The sequence below is a fragment of the Labrus bergylta genome, chromosome 3 (assembly GCF_963930695.1).
Source record: "Labrus bergylta chromosome 3, fLabBer1.1, whole genome shotgun sequence".
Classification (NCBI taxonomy): Eukaryota; Metazoa; Chordata; class Actinopteri; order Labriformes; family Labridae; genus Labrus; species Labrus bergylta.
The window spans coordinates 9,213,054-9,229,600 of record NC_089197.1 but is presented as its reverse complement, the minus strand read 5'-3'; the positions used below and the strand labels follow the sequence as shown (position 1 = coordinate 9,229,600).

At 40.6% G+C, this 16,547-nt stretch overlaps 2 protein-coding genes across 4 annotated transcripts in view; one reads left to right on the top strand and one right to left on the bottom strand.

Annotated features, from left to right (window-relative positions):
• Nucleotides 1-1,007: 1,007 nt before the first annotated feature.
• Nucleotides 1,008-12,299, top strand: LOC136178574 (mucin-2-like). 2 transcript variants are annotated; one of them, XM_065952626.1, is made up of 3 exons: nucleotides 1,008-1,714; nucleotides 4,505-6,731; nucleotides 9,737-10,050. In XM_065952626.1, exons 2-3 carry the CDS (start codon nucleotides 4,514-4,516, stop codon nucleotides 9,913-9,915), a joined length of 2,397 nt encoding a protein of 798 aa, XP_065808698.1. In that variant the 5' UTR covers nucleotides 1,008-1,714; nucleotides 4,505-4,513; the 3' UTR covers nucleotides 9,916-10,050. The 2 variants fall into 2 exon arrangements, with proteins under 2 accessions (XP_065808698.1, XP_065808697.1); XM_065952625.1 differs by having other exon boundaries at nucleotides 1,172-1,714; nucleotides 4,505-12,299.
• Nucleotides 1,997-16,547, bottom strand: part of LOC109988652 (lymphocyte-specific protein 1-like) — a 31,898-nt gene continuing 17,347 nt past the window's right edge. Inside the window, exons 10-15 of one of the 2 annotated variants that reach the window (XM_029278516.2) lie at nucleotides 16,113-16,144; nucleotides 15,242-15,326; nucleotides 14,577-14,717; nucleotides 13,771-13,869; nucleotides 12,660-12,765; nucleotides 1,997-3,954 (exon numbers count right to left, since the gene is read on the bottom strand). In XM_029278516.2, coding sequence (XP_029134349.2) covers nucleotides 3,929-3,954; nucleotides 12,660-12,765; nucleotides 13,771-13,869; nucleotides 14,577-14,717; nucleotides 15,242-15,326; nucleotides 16,113-16,144 — 489 coding nt within the window. In that variant the 3' untranslated portion in view covers nucleotides 1,997-3,928. Of the gene's footprint in view, nucleotides 3,955-12,659; nucleotides 12,766-13,770; nucleotides 13,873-14,576; nucleotides 14,718-15,241; nucleotides 15,327-16,112; nucleotides 16,145-16,547 lie in introns of both variants that reach the window. The other variant, XM_020640208.3, reaches the window with a different exon arrangement.

Here is a 16,547-nt window from a genome sequence, read left to right as displayed (position 1 = left end):
AATTCTGGAAGAAATTTCGGAATCAGTTGAGGAAATGGCCTCATGTGTTTAAGTAAATATGTCTGTAAATGTTTTTATTACTTTATTTCTACTGCTATACTGTATATTTTGGAAAAACTGTATCGATCGAATTTCCCTCTGGGATTAATAAAGTATTTCTGATTCTGAACTAGAGGACCTTAGTGGGAGTGGCCTGTGGTACTGTGCATTCTGGGAGTTCTTGTGCATTCTGGGAGTTCTTGTCTTTCATCCACATGAGTCAAAAAGACACTTTCTGCCTTTTCTCGGCCAAGAAGGCAACAACTTCAAAATGTATTTCACATTTCTACTACATATATGACCCAATGTCAAGACAGATTGATGTTTCAACGGGTGAAGTATCCCTTTAATTCATTGGTTGAAACACTGCCTAGTTGATTACAGCTTGCTAAACTATCAACAGTTTAAAAGAGGGGCCGGTGCCAACCCAGACCCCTCCCTGCACACAGCCCTGATAGGTGAATACATTCTTCTTCTGTCAGTGAGTGAAGTGCTGCGCCTCAATGTCGCACCACACTGCCTCTAGTGGTTGGAGGCTTAACTGCAACATCATAATTGATTTAAAAAAAAAACACAGTTTGAAAGTCAGACCCAAAACAGAATATCATAATAATTCACAAAACTTTTATACAAAGCCACAAATACCTGGAATACTTGTAAACTTCTGCACATGGGAGCTTAAAAGTGCAACCAGAACCTGTTACAGAACCCTGACTGGATCCTCCAGAATATTTGGATGTCTTGCCCAAAGACTGAACAACTGACTGATAGCAGGGATCACCTCATCCAAGGCTCACTTCTTTAAGCTGCCTCATAAAAATAAACTTCCCAAGTTTTTACGAGGTAAAGTGACACTTAGTTTGAAGGACACCTACTTCATGGGAGGACACGCTAACAGCAGCAACTAATAGCAACTGAAGCAAGATTCAATGTACAATGACGCCCATTCTTGGTGTTATGTCATAACTAGTTTGGAGTTTTTTAATCCAACTTTATCAAAGAACTTTACAAGTGTGCATAGAACTTTAGTCAAAGGTTTGGTAGACCAAAATGTTTGAATATTGTCGAACAAATTCTACTGAATAACCCCAGGTCTGCCATGTCAATGTAACTTGAAGAAAGCTGGAAAAGAAGATATGGAAAGAAAAATTCTTCACTCTGCAATTCTGATACCATGGTAGAAACTTGAACTCCATGTAGATGGAAATTTAACCCAGTTTTAAAAGCATGAACAAGTTAAGAGGCAGCAGAAGTGTGGAGACTTCCTCTAATTTAAAGGTCGGATTGATGTTGTGGTAAACATTACTTTTGAAGCTGGGTTAGGAAAGAAACAGGAAACCCACCCATGTTGATGTCACATAAAGAGCCTACGTTAGTGGAACAAACTGGACTTCTCCGCTCATGGTCTGCTGAGCAGAATGAATCGACCACCTTCAGGTGGAGGTCTCTGCCGATTGCCTATAGGTGCTGCACCTCAGCCATCTCAGGTGGCCTGGAAACCCCCATCTGCCCCTGCTGCAACACACACTGAAGGGGACAGTTTTATTTTTGGAGTAGCCGTGAGCACTGTGGCTCGCTCCCTAAGGCTCCAGTTCACTTCAGGATGAGCCCCGTGGCACCCTGAGCCGGGATTAACAAGCAGACAGCAGTTTGTCCCGACAGCCGCTCATCGAAGGTAAACCAGTCAAACTCAATGTCTGTTGATTGACAAGCTGGTTGAACTGCAGCATGGTCCTGACCCTTAAGCCTGGTGCTAACCTGCCAATGATGCATAGGATTTGATAGAAGCACGTGCACGATGTGAAAAAAACGGATGATGCTTATCAGACTTTTTACCCATGAGAGGAAGAGCTTGCTTTGCAGTCTGGCTGTATGTTTCTGCACAATTATATGCTTTTATAGTTAAATGAAGGCATGAATCAGCTTACATGAACAATAAGACACTTAACTTGTTCCAGTTATTTTCTTGACATTTTTATTAAATTTTAGTTGTACAATGGAAATATATTCACTGTCTCTGTACCTCCCCTTTGACATAGAACTGTTGTTTGCTTTGCAGTCTGTCAAGATAAAACACAAGCGACACCTAAATCTTCTTCCGGTATGTCCTGCTTGGATTTTTTTAGGCTGATTATTAATAAAGACCTCCTCCTCCATTTTGATTAATGAAGTTCTTTACAGCTAATAAGATTGAGGTCATGGCACAGTTTTATCGCAAAGCTAATCTTACACTTTCCTCTTTTGAGCTGGTCCAATGAAAGCCTCCCAGCTATCCAACCCCAGAGCCTTAAAAGGGGGACTTCTCATGTGTCAGCTGGCCTCCTTGTCACAGCAAGTGCAGGAGTCACTTTGACAACAAGGCTTCGTGTTAAACTTTCACTCAAAACTTTTCAAACAATCAGACCAATTCAATTAGTAAACCAGGACATACTCTCAGAGGACGTATTTTTCCATTGAAGCTTTTAAAATCGAAATATTTAAGTCCAAACTGCGGAAAACATCCCAGTGGAAAAACTTCTATCTTTCCTCAGACAAAGTTGTTGTATACTGTAAATGGCACTACTAAAAAGTGAAGACAAACATCACTCTGTAACACGAGGCTAAGCTCACAGTCCGAGCAGCTCTGAGAGGATTTGGGCCTGGGATTGATTTCCAGCAGACTGAGGCTGTTTGTGTGATCGTAGGACAGCAGGCAGCAGGTGCTGGGTGTCAGGATGTTTGCTCTTATTTCCCTCAGTCTAAAATTAGACAGAAGACCTTTCCTACTGTCACCCAAAGATACTTAAATATTCAGTCAGAAAGAGGCTGCTATTGCCATGTGAGACAACCAGATAGAAGTATTTTTTGTATAGTAAGTAAATCCAGCTTTCATTGTTTGTCAGTTAAGTAAGTTTTAAATTAGCTTTAGTATGAAACCTGAGTCACATTCAACTTCTATTTTCTTTCTCAATTGTCTTTCTAATCCTGGGTAAAGAGGAATGTATGCTACATTGTCTGTTAATTATTCTTCTAACCTTTAAACTCCTTACTGTTTTCTTGTACTGCCAGTGACTGAGGTATTAGGACCAATTTCCTGCAGGTCAAACGTTTAGCATCTTTAGCTCAGATGCTACTACCCCTCCTTCCTGCAAGAACCTGGTCACCCTCCTGTACAGTATGTCCCAATCGTCTCTCTCTGAATTTACTGTCATTTCCTGCAGAGGTCACTTTTAAACCAGACAGTCTCCTTGAGAGACTATTTTCACAAGTAGTTTGTCATCATTTCAAAGTAGCCTCGCTTTAAGTAACAGCTTTACATGCCTTTCTATTTACAATAGTGACGCTTCTTGTTGCCATGCAGCATCTTCAAGGACCCAATTAAGAGTTTCGAAACCTGCTAATGAGGCCGTTGTCATGAGAGCTCGTGGTTTACTAAAGCCAGCTGCAGGCTTGTCTGAGAGCCATTAGCACGGGTTAAATCAGTACAGTTGGTGGGCAGTTAGCTGCATACTGGGAACACAGTATGACGATGAGCTCACGTACGCAGGATATAACAAAGAAGGTACACTTTGTAACAGCTTAAGTACTGACAGATGAAACACAAAATAACTTCTTAATTACATTTAATTTGTTTTATTAAAGATGTACTACTTCTGAGATTAATATTCACAAAATAAGCGGTTAACTGTCTGGTATAAACAGGAGAAAAATGACTTGGTATTTTCTTCATTACCTGTGGTAAAAAGATACCAAAGTTGCAAAGGGAAAAAAAAGAAAGAAATCCAAACAACATGATTTAAATACATTTACAAACAAACATTTGAAATTCAGGGAATGAAGAAGTGATAGTGGCTAAAATGTGTGCTGTATTTAATTTTTTTTTCCCGACACAGAAAGTCCAGCTTGTCTTTCACAAATCTTCATAGAACTGCCCAGCTGCAAAATATGGAAAAAGAGTTTGTCAGTAATTATATTTACCCAATTTGTGACCAAAATGTATCTATATACACATCTTTAAACCCTTAATCACATGCAAACTCAGTGATTTGAAAAAAAAAACAGATGTCAGGCATTTACAATGGACCTACTGGTAGTTCTGTATTGAAACTAAACCCATGTCAAACTGTGAAAGAGAACTTCACATCATGCAACCTGCATCATATAATATGTTTGCTTTGATTTCATGATAATATGGTTCCTATCAGGAACATTTGTAACCCCTACATGAGATATTTTTTTTTGCCTCTGGTTTTATAACTTTGATTAGAAAGGTACAAAAGGTTTCCTAGTTTAGTTAGTTTGAGGTAAGTATTGACCATAAATGTTGGAACCATTTTGTTCTATATAGATTTGTTGGCAAATTAACTCTTATATGACACGCTTCTTTTGGTGATCAATATTACTATTTTGTGTCCATTTTGCTGTAAAAGTTCAATATATTTTTAGCGGCAGAAAAAAGAAGTGACCAGTCTATTCTCGCTTGCAGGCCTTTAAAATGCTGATGGATGTTGGATACAGTAATGGGCTGGATCCTGACCTTTCCCAGCAGTATCCTCCGCCCTTACTGCCAAAGCCGGGCAAAGATAACGCAAGGCTTCAAAAACTTAAGAAGAAGAGAGCCAAGAAAAAAGGGAACCTCTCCCAGACGCCAGTACCCTTTCGATCCTGTTTGTCGCCTGTCAACGAGGCAAGCACCGACCTCGAACACAGTGATCAGTCAAGCCCACCAAGGACCCCAGATTCAGCCTATGTTGCGGATTCCACAGTTTCCAGTTTCCCTTTTGGCTCCCTCTACAATCACCCTGCATCTGCATTCCCTCATCCTCAGATCAGTCCATATGGCCAAACAGGCAGCTACCCCCTTCAGCCCTCCATAGCTCATATCAGTACTTCTGAAGAGCAGGTGGCTCCGCTGTATGAGTGCTCTTCTTTCTTATTTGATGACGTGACACCTTTCATGATGCCACCTTTAGCTTCACTGCCCCCATCACCACCTGAGCAGGTTCCAGCAACACCTCTTCTTTCTGCCTTCAATGTAAACATGACACCAAATTCCCATGGGTCAGTCACAACAGTACCCCCAGTTGCTGTGTCGCAGTCCAGCACTAAAATATCAACCCACAGCCTGACCCTATCCCCAGCCTCACCTAACTCTGGCCCAGGCCCAGCACCTTCTCAAGTTGCAGACCTACCTCCTCTTCCAGCGCTGCTATCAGTTTCAAACCCTCAGACACAACCTGTTATTCCCAGCCAGAGGGAGACAAAGGCCGGCTCAAGGGAATACCCTCAAAACCAGACAGTGTTTTGGACCGCCAGACCTACCAATAATGGGAACTCTGTTTTGAGCCAAATGTCCTCTGAGATAACCGCTTCAAAAATATCACTTGTTGAAGCAGTCAAAGAGACAAGGCCTGAAGCCACACAAACCAGGATTTATACATCAAAGGCAACATTTTATGAGATTTCTAAACCTCCCTCCATGCAGGACTTAACAGTTTTAAACCAAACTAACCATGGAACTTTGTCATCTGCTGTACTTGGGGAGAAAGTAGCTGTGTGTGTGGTGAAATCTGATCGTAATCTGTATATGTCAAGGCCCCAATCTGGAAGACCTAAGACTCCCTCTTGTACACCAGCTCGAGTATCCACACCCTTTATTGAAATATCCAAACCTAACCCCCTTTTATTTGCAGCAAGTCCTGCTTTCAACTGCTCTCAAGAGTCTCAAGCTCCTGTGATTCCAAATGAGGCTACCCGACCGAAGTCAGGGATTCAAACTAACAGTATATGTACACCTCCAGCTGCCACAGTTGAGCTCAAACAGACTGATGTTAATCACAATTCTTCAATCAAAAAAGCTAGGAATTATAAAGATGTAGAACTTCAAAATAAAGAAGGAAGTCCAAAATATTGTGAGCTCAACCCCGGAAATACTTTAGCATCAAATGTGAATGCACCTGCATCTGCTGTGGTTAAACCAACACTGACAGAACCAGTCAACTCAAAACCACCATCAGTCCAAGATTCGGAAAGTGAAGATTCCTTTTTGCCAAAGGTTCCATCATTTTCCATCGCACCAAAGTTTTCTAATCCTCCGCTTGTGAATTTGGTGCGAGCCCCACCCAGTCCAAGCCCCCTTAAGTCCACTTATGGTCCACCTGTGGTTGAGGCACGCAAGTCTTTAACATCTCTTTTGGGGAATCAAATGTCATTAGCAGCCTCAAAGCCCAAATCCCGATCCATGTATTATGGACTTACACCAACTGAATATTTGGCCTATGGTGGGATCAGGACTAGTTCCTCTCATCACAGCCCCATACTTCCCAGAGTTAATGAAACCTCTGCAAAGAAAACACATTCGTATTTAGCTTTAGATGAACCCAAGGTGTCAACATCCGATGCAACAAAACAACTCAATGGACACCAAGATCTTCTGTCTTCAGTGGAGGTTCCTGGTACTAAAACATCATCACCACCAAGGGATCCTGAGGTTCCAGCTGAACAGATCGTAACACACAGCAAAGATGTGTTTGAGGAAAAGCAGTCTGAAGCTCATAGTATTGGAATACAATCAGTTGAAACATCTATTGTGGACACAATAAAACCTGAGCTTCCATCTGGCTTGGCAGAGAAAACAAAGCAACAATCATCAAGTGATGTATCCACACCAAAAGCCTCATACTCTGATGCTTCAATATCAATACCTAAAGCAGGTGAGGTACACACACAAAGTGCGGCTATACTTTCTATAGAGGCAGTGCTAAACACAAATCCATACCTGGCTGATAACAATACGCTGCTGAGTTCTTTCTCATCTTTAGTCAAAGAAGATTCTAATGTGAAGACACAGCATACTACAAAAGGGATAGATGTCATAGACAATGCTAAAAAATGTGAGGAAACTCCTAAACATATAGATTCCAGTGTCGCAAATGCAAAACAGAGACAAACTGAGATAGCTCCAGTCAAGTCTAGCCAAAGTGCTGGTGGAGTCAGTCAGCCAACAACTAATGGTTTCTATGTCCCACTCTCTGCCAGTCCTGTGAAAGATCTAGCTGGCCATAAAAATCTGGCTGTTAAATATCTTGCAACTGAGTTAGACCCCAAATTCTCAGGGTGTGCCAACACAAATGGTGCATTCAAATTGGGAAAGCATCAAGCCACCAAATTAGTTTCAGAAACACCACTTCCTAGTCAAACAACTCCTAAAGGGCTTTTACCCAAACAAGGAAAAGATCTCAATACGCATAGTAAAGCCAACAGTGAGGCTACTCTTACCAATAATACAAACAATGGCAGCATTTCAACTTCAATGGCTGCTAATACAGAACGTATCGCTGTCAAAACGAACCTTGAGCCACAGATCTTCAATACATTTGATAAAGATTCAGTTAGAGCAACAACTGAATCAATTATGCCACATGAACCTGTCAGAGCATCAGTATGTTCTGCACAGTACGGCACCTGCACTGTATCAGCTGTGGGCCAATACATTAAAACGACCCAGCAGCTCAGAGAAGAAACAAAAGTTAATTTGCATGGAGGAGGCCTCTCTTTCACACCTTCTAAAGCACACAGTCTACCAAATACACCTCCTACTAATACTCACCTGTCAGATAAATCTACCAAGGAAAAAATGCTACCTGACCCATCTGTCCCTGCAACCAAATCACCCAAAATTTTAGGCATTAAATTTCCATTAGATTCGAGTTTGCTAGCACAAGAGCCTCCTAAGATAATTAAAACTAATGATATTGTAGTTCTAAACACAATGTGTAATGTAAGTTCCTATGTCCAAGAAAACATGGCTCAGGGAGCAAGTTTTTACACAAACTCTACAGTTGAGAGCCAAACAGCAACTAAAACAAGTTTTCCAATGCCTGCTAAAGATGCAGTTCTGCCGAGCCGAGTTAATATAGAAAACAAACTCCCCACTAACAATACTACTGACATTAACAGAATTAGAAATACACCAGTAGAAACTAAACAACATCCACAACCCACCAATGTGAGAGTAGGTTTACTGACTGGGAAAACACCAACAGAACATCTGCCAGCTTTACCACCAACATCTTCTAGTCTTTCAAACGGAAACATGGAACTTAATGTGTCCAGCAGTGAAACCAAACCTCCCAACAAACCATCTGCAGGATCACTTACTATTAGCAAGTCTTCAACAGACACACTCTCCCCTGGGCAACCAGGTGGCGTTATGGCTATTCAACAAATTAGACCTGTTGCAGAAACTACACAGACAAACAAACCTAAATTGGATAATGTTCAAAGTACTCAAGCAACTGAAACAGAAGTTCCAAAGAAGCTTTTTACAGAAGCTATTTTGCCTGTGATGACAGACACAGGAGTTAGCAATAAACTGTCTTTTAATACTTTACAGGTAAGTAAATCTCCAGTGCCATTTAGCCCTAAAATGAGGCAAGTCACACCGAAAAGCCCTCAAATGAGATTAGACAGACCTCAGGGTCAACCTTCAGCAATGCAACCCGTTGATAAACGTGTTTCCTGTATTGATGCTCAAACAAAGATCTATGCCTTACCAGGGCCAAATGATAAAGAGGTTGCAAATCTTCTTGCAAAACCTAGATTTGTTGATACATCTCCACCACTGGCTACTACTGAAACCAACATGAAAGAACAACCCCCTTTCATTCAGCCAATTATAGTCAATAAGTCAGTACCAAGTCCACCTGTAAAGACTAAGAATTCTGCAACATCTTTTACTGAGACAACAACAACTTCTTCTTTAATTAGTCATGTCATTGCTAACAAATCTAGTTTCAGCATAGATCAGCAAACCACTGGAAGAAAAAGTCAAATCATGTTGCCAGAAAATAATGTTCAAAATTTTGTGAATTCAATGATGCCTCAGACAGGAGTAAAACAGTTAAGGGAATCTATCCCTGAAACAAGGAAATCTATGGAAAATAACATTCACGTTTCAAATACTCTTACCAGAGATGCTAAATTACCACTTAGCCCTCCCACAGGAATAAAACATTTGCCCACAATGAGAGCCTCCCCTCTACCAGATCCAAGAATGCACAATATTCCTATCCGATCTTATACTCCAACATTGCCCAAGTCCTCCCAAGTGCGTTGTTCACCAAACCATACCAGAGAAATGAAATCCCCAGTCATTTTGAAAGACCAGACAAACCCTTCTATGTCACCTGTTCCAAATAACTCCACTAATAGCACCATTAAACCTCTAGCTAAGTCAAGAACAGAGATTATCCCAAAACCAGACGCAATAGTCCCTACCACTAAACACATTTCAGTCCCGCCTAACAGTGCTGAAGTAAAGGAACAATCCCAAATGCAAAAGACAAAAACCAACATAGCAACTAATAACATAAGTGAAGGACAACTGTCCTCACCAAACACTGATCTTTCTCCCAATACTCCCAATACTGTTTCAGTCAGTAAACCTATGCTACCAGCACAACCTCCCACTACGCAGGTTGAATCAAGACCTTCCTCTGCCACTGTAGAAACTAAGCCCTCAGTTGTTATGAACAATTTGTCAAAGTCCTCCCCAGATCCGGTCCAGACTAGCTTGCACACCAGTAATGTTCAGCCTTCGACAGAGCTACCAGTAGAGAACAATTCCTCTGCAAAGCCATCAAAAGATACTGTCATACAACCGTCCGTAGTTAAAGCCGCTGTGATTGACTCTGCCACTCCTGCTCCTCTGCCTCAGGCCTCAGTCTCAGTCAAAGCTCCATCCCCAAACAGAGGAATGTCACCGCCATCTCAGCAAAAAACTGGACTCAAAGCCAAGGACCTTCTGAGGACCAAAACTACAGCAGCACCAACGGAAGCCCCGACAGTCGAGCCCTCCACGAAGTCACCGACATCAACTGCATCTTCAACTGCTGACAAGAAGACGGTAAAAGCAGAGACATCCTCTACAGCCTCTGAGCACAAAGCAGCCAAAAAGCCAAAAGGTCTGAAGGGTAAGCTCAGCGGATGGACACGGCTCAAGAAACACATGGTTGTTGAACCAGAGGAACCAGAGTTTCCACAGCTGGAGGCCAAATCTCAAGTTGATTCCAGCGGCAACAAGGAGAGAGTGGATAAAGGAGATAATGATTTGCCATCCACAGACCAATGTGCCAATCAGGAGGTGGCAAATAACCAAAGTGGTCCCATGGCGTTGAAGATGTGGGATGCCCTCCTCTTTCAGATGTTCTCAACCAAAGACCGAATCATGCAACATGTCAAAGCAACCAAGAAAGATTCAGAAGAGAAAAAGGCATCAAAGGACAATCAAGCAGAAGTCCCCTCATTTGTCAATCGTCTGCCAATTTTGCTTTACAGCCCCCGTTTTGATGCCCGAAAGCTAAAAGAGGCGGCTGAGAAACCGCTGACAAAAATAGCAGCTGTGTTTGAGAGGGGGCTGATAAAACGCAAATGTCAGGAAGAGGAACACAAGGACTTCAACAGAAAGGCAAGAGGATTTGGTCCGACAAAAACTGATGCTGTGTAACTTGAACCGATGCAAAAGTATGTTTGGGATTGTTATATGATAAGTGCTGTGTATGGTTTCACTGTTGTGTAATTAATCATAAAACACAAAAAAGCTTGCTCAGTTAATTGAGGGAGTTGTGTAAGAAATTAGCAAACAAACATTTGTCAAGTTCAGGAACAAATACAGTAAGCTGTGGGCAATTTCTTAAATTCTGAAGGGAATAATATTAAATGTTTCATTGATTACTGCTCAATTGCCATCATCTTAAATCACTGTTGGGACTTAATATTTGGTATGATCCTTCAATTCAAACTAAAAAAGCAAATTTTGATTTAATAGGAAGAAAAATTCATATACTCCGCAACTCTCCTTGGTTTGATTTTTCCTTTTTCATCTAGTGTTGCCTTTGATTAAATGCATGAACTGTAGATACTTCGATTAAAAAAAAAAAAAACGTATTGATTTCATCCTTTTCTATTTTTCTAAATAAGCTAGCTTTTAGTATACACTGCTAGTAGGCAGTTTAAAAAAAATCTATGTGATAAATAGGGCTTTTACATTCCTGGAACAACAGGGCAGATGGGTTTTGAAAGAAGAGAAACAGATGGATGAAGGATGAAGGTCCAGATAAAACAGATTTCTGTACAGTAAGTCAAGTATGGTTGGAAACATGAGTGGATTTTGAGGCTTTTGATCAGGGTAAGAAACTACAAACACATTTTGTTGGGCTTGGATATTTAAAAAGATACGAAACCTTAAATATTTGTTTTTAAGTCAAGTATCTGCTTAGGTCAAGAGCTGCTCAAGTGATTTTAACTTTAGGTAGGGCAATGTTGGATATGCTGTTGAGTTGGTTCATTATTATTATCTTCACTAAAATATACCAACAACTTTGGTCTGGATTGCCAATATATTTGCACATTTTTCATGATCCTAAAGGATAAAGTCTTTCAAAATTTAGTGTCCCGCTGATTTAGTTTATGAGGTCATCATCTAGACAAATTTTAATTTGTCAAAAACATTGGTTTCTGCTGACGTGGCTGCATATGTAATGACATTCCCATTAAGAGCAGCTGTACTTCATGTGTGGTGCTAATGAGTTATTGTGGGGTTGGTGGATTTTATACCTACTGAACATGTTCAGTGCTGTTAGCATCTTCACAGTGACAATGCTAGCATATTGGGGTTGGGAAAGAGACCTAATAATGGTTTTGGTGCTAAGATCATCATATCATATATTATCCAGCCCAAACAAATCAAAGAGTTGAACTCCTTTTGATCATAAATCCAAGCAGCATTATCAATTATAGATTAGTGTGACCAGATTTAACAGAAAGGACCTGTGTATATAATATGTCAGAGACCAGACTGTATCGAGGATGTGGAAGTAAAGACCAATGGATGATGATGATGATGACGATAATGATGATGATGATGATGATGATGATGATGATGATGATAAGTTCTGCTGAAGTAAGACAGACTAAGAGGGAAAACGTGATAGCTGGAAAAGATGTTTGATAATGAGCTTTGGATGATTTAGCTGCTGCAGTTGCAGAAATTAGCATGTTGATGTTGACGTTCATTTTGACCCTTTCTGTTGCTATGTTGAATTTTAATTTTTTTTTGCCTTACAAAAAAATATCACAATGTGGAGTAATCTTTGGTGAGGGGGGGCTTTACCCCTATAAGCTAACCACAGAGCCTTTTAATACACTGATGCTTAATACGGCATTTCTTCTTGTTCACTGTGTGATTCTCAAAAATGCATAAAGTTGAATGTGAAACTCTTGTTCTGTATATTTTATTTCTTTTATCACAAAACTTTGGTCGACATCTTCAACAGGGCGCGACAATAATCTAAAACCAGGAAGTACGTTAGCATTTTAGCACTATGGGGTTGTTTTACTCAAACTCAACAGGTTTTTTGAAGGGGTGAGAATTCAAATTCTCACTGGTTTTACACACTAGAAAAAGTAGGGATGAGGTTTTTGAAGGCATACAGTAAAGGTATGTTTAAATGAGTGAATAGTTAATTAAATAATAGAAGCGCACATTTAAAAATCATTCCAACATTACATACAGCCTTAAAAAACATGATAGTCATCCTCAGATGTTTCTCACTGAGTGAAGGATGCACGATTGTTCTCACCTGACGGACAGTTTGCGTCTTCACCGGAGTCGTGATCGACAGAAACCTTCTCATACTTGCCGTGACCCGTCACCACAAACTTATATCTTTTACCGGCTGAGCCCTCCTGAAATTCAGATCATCAAATGACTTTTATCAGATACACGTTCACAAACATTTACACTGTGGCTTCATGTAGTCTGTTTTATACTATGGTGGCTGGGAAGTGCAAAACAAAATTACAAAATGTGGCACACTTGTGCAAAGCTTGAGACAAATTTACAAGAGGCAGAACAATTTTACCATTCCCTAAACAAATTTAAGGAAAGGGAACGTACCAAAAGGGACCCGGAAGTGACTAACTGAGCGGTCAATTATTTCATTTTGGCGGGAATACTGTGTGAAATGTTTTATACATCGCTTAACTGTCTCTGGTGGTTCCACAAAATGGACAAAACATAATTTTGAATTTTGAAAATTAATGTTCTGCGACTTGTACATTAATCTCAGTGCTTGTGAAAGTGTTTTGCATCTTGTTAACTTGTTTTCCAAAACGTGTCTCAAGCTTTGTAAAACTGTTTCACACTTTGTAATTTTGGTTTGAACTTCCCAGCCACCGTACATTTATTAAACACATTACTAAGAGTAATGTCAGAATTATGTAACAAACTATTGTCTTAAGAAACGGGACTGAGAAGAACATGCTCACATATTGCATCTCTGCAGTGAAAAAAAAAACAGATTTGTCATGTTTAAAACACGTCCAGGTTTCTTTTCCTGAAACCACAGCAGCACACACACTGCAGTTTGTCATGTGTGCTGTGTGAGCGCCACAATTATGAACTGGGTAGTTGCTGCGGCAGCCAACAGGGGGCAGGCTTTCACTGACCGCTCTGTTAAATTGAGATGATTTACACCAGATGAAAAGAGGCTGGGTGTGGTTGCATAAAGCTGACTGCACCAGAGAAAAATACAGACTGAAACAGAACTAAGAAGAACTTCAGAGAGGAAAAGGTGAATGATGTAAAATGCTTTTAGGAATTTTGCCAAATACAACCACGTAGCAAACTAGTAAATCACATTTAAAAGTTTTATGAAAAAAAAGGTCATTTAGGGTCAAATTGTGACTTACTGCTGGTCTGAAGGGCGAGCTGCAGCGGCTGGCGTCTTCACCTCCTTTCACCCACTGGTTGATGAGATCAGCCACCCCAACTTTTAATCCATCTGCATCCTGCTAGAAAAAAAAAAAAGAGGGACTACATTTTTAAACATGCTGTTTACACCTGTTTTTACTACCTATAAAACAAATCCCTCATTCAAACGTCTCAAAACTTAGTGGCAGCAAAGCATGCATCAACCACTTCTAAAGGTTTTTCATGCAACACTTTTGAGCCTTTAATTGGTAGAGGCTGTAAGCTTGGTGTACATTGTACGAGTTCAAGCCGACTTGGACCCATTTTTTGTGGCGTATGACTTATTATCATACGTCATGACCATGGACTGTAAATATTAATGCATGAGTGACGTCAGTCATCTGTTCCTGCAGGGGGCTCTGGAGGCTCATCAGCAGCAGCCGCCATGTTGGAAATCCTGTCTCAGCCTAACTTTCAGTCAACCTAATGACAGGCTGAGAGCTGGAGCTGAGGCGGGTTTTTAGCCTCCTGACAAACTGTTACACCGCAACGACCTGTCAGTCATGTCAGCCACGCACCTAACTATGGATAACACGCATCGTTCATGAAATCAAAACAGAGCTGTTTACTATAATTCACCCCCTTACAGTACAGTATCATCACCTTTTCCTTTCAGAGTACATTCACCTTTAAACAACATCAACATTAAACCTCACACCAGAACTGAGCAGGAGAAGGAGCGCCTGTTTATTCAGTCTTGCTGTAAGTAGTCTGTATGATGGATGAAGTTAATGTAACTGCTAACTTTGGATGGCGTGACTGAGACGCTGGATTGGTTCCAGGCTTCTCCGGCCTCAAACAGATTCTTCTTTGAAGAGACGGGTTCAGCAGGACTCGTCAGGTCTGTCAGCACCTGACCGCTCGGTCGGCCTTCTTTTGAGGAAACCTGAGAAAAAACATGTCGAGAATCGACAAGTTTTACATTTTTTATATGTTTTACTCTTAGTTAAAGACGCAGGACCATATACAGATGTGTTGCTTTTTCTTTTGATGAATTGATAATAACAATTTCAATGCATTTGCAATAATGTTAAGGCCCAGACTGACTCTAATTATAAGAGGCTTGAAACTAAAACCTCCAAAATGGAGGTTCATAATGATGAAAAATGAAAGGCACCCATCTAAAAAAGTACCAATCCTTTACTAAATTGGCTATTTCATCACAGAAATGTTAAAAACTGGGTTAGTCATCCAGTTTTTTGATGACTTTCCCCACCAAAGAGCACCTTCACTATGTTTGAACTTCCAAGCTCTCTTGTTTTTATGCACTTTAGAGGTTTCTCTGTGTGCTGTGTTTCTTATTATTCGTCAACATGGCTGCAGTGATGAGGTTGTTGTTTGTCATAATTTTTATTTTAAGAGCCAAAGAGAACAAACAAACATGTTAAGAGTCACTCGGTGGGGTTTTACCTCGAGGGCGTGTGTGTACTGTTCCAGCTTCTTGTTAATCTTGGAAACAGGGAGAGGTGGCGGCGTCTTCTTTGTGCAGCTGGTGCTTTAGAAGAAAGGATTAATGTTCAGGTAAATTCTGCTGTCAGCCCAAATAAAAGGTTTAATAGTTGTACAAGTGTCAAATAATTGCTGAGCATGCACAGATTGTGCCTCAGGAGCTAAATCGAAGCTTGATCCAAAGGTGAAAAAACTCAAGCCCCAGTCCAACCCACAGACTGTAAATGTTAATGTTTGAAGCCTGAGTGACGTCACCCATCTGTTCCTGCAGGGGGCTCTGGAGGCTCATCAGCAGCAGCTGCCATGCTGGAAATCCTGTCTCAACCTAACTTTCAGTCAACCTAACGACAGTGGACACTCAGCGTACTGTAGGATTCTGCTCTTCCGCATCAGCTTCAGCTTTTCAAGATCAGAGGTTGCTGCATGGTCACACCTTGGAACATGTGACCCCAACGACTCATAGACAACTGGGAGGGTTAACAACTCAGCTAACAACTCTCATGTGAGTCAGCCTTGATAATTAGCATGATAATCATCCACAGAGGCTTAGATTTCTAGCTCCGTCCATCATATAGTTCAGAACTGAAAAAAGCTTTTCAAAGGAGCAGAGACGAAAAATCTCCAAGATCTCCAACCAAGTCCAGCTGCCTTTGGATCAAGCTTCAAATTTACCATGACCCGGGTGACTGAAAACATAAAGACAGCTTTAACCGAGTGTCTGTTCAGGGGGAAGTCTTTGTGAACAGCACTGCACTTTGATTTTGTTGCTTTTATTCCTGTTAAGTGTATCATAATAAGAGATGTTTGCAGACCTTCACAAACACAGGCTCACCTTTTCTTCAGCGACTCGGTTCTCTCTATGATCTAAAGGAAAGAATCAGGAGAATCAATAAACTCTCGGGAATAAGACTTGTAACACGCACATGGGAAATGTGAAACAGACTTTTTATCGAGGCGTGTTCCATTCCATCTGAACTACAAACCAGCACTGAGTTGTAGTTTCAAGTAATTATAAACAGATATCTTTTCATCAAGCAAATCAGAAACTTGTGTTCTCTTTGTAGGGGAGGGTTTAAGAAAAAAACACTTCAATCTGAAACATGGAGTAAATTAAAGGAGGTTGTGAAATACTTAAATGAGAGGGGAAACATTTTTTCATGCAGCACTAAAATGAGCAAAGTGTTTACAAGCTGGAAGCAGGATTAAAACATGTAAAACATACAGTAGGAATGAGGAAAATAATAAAAACAAATAGTGTGCCAGAATT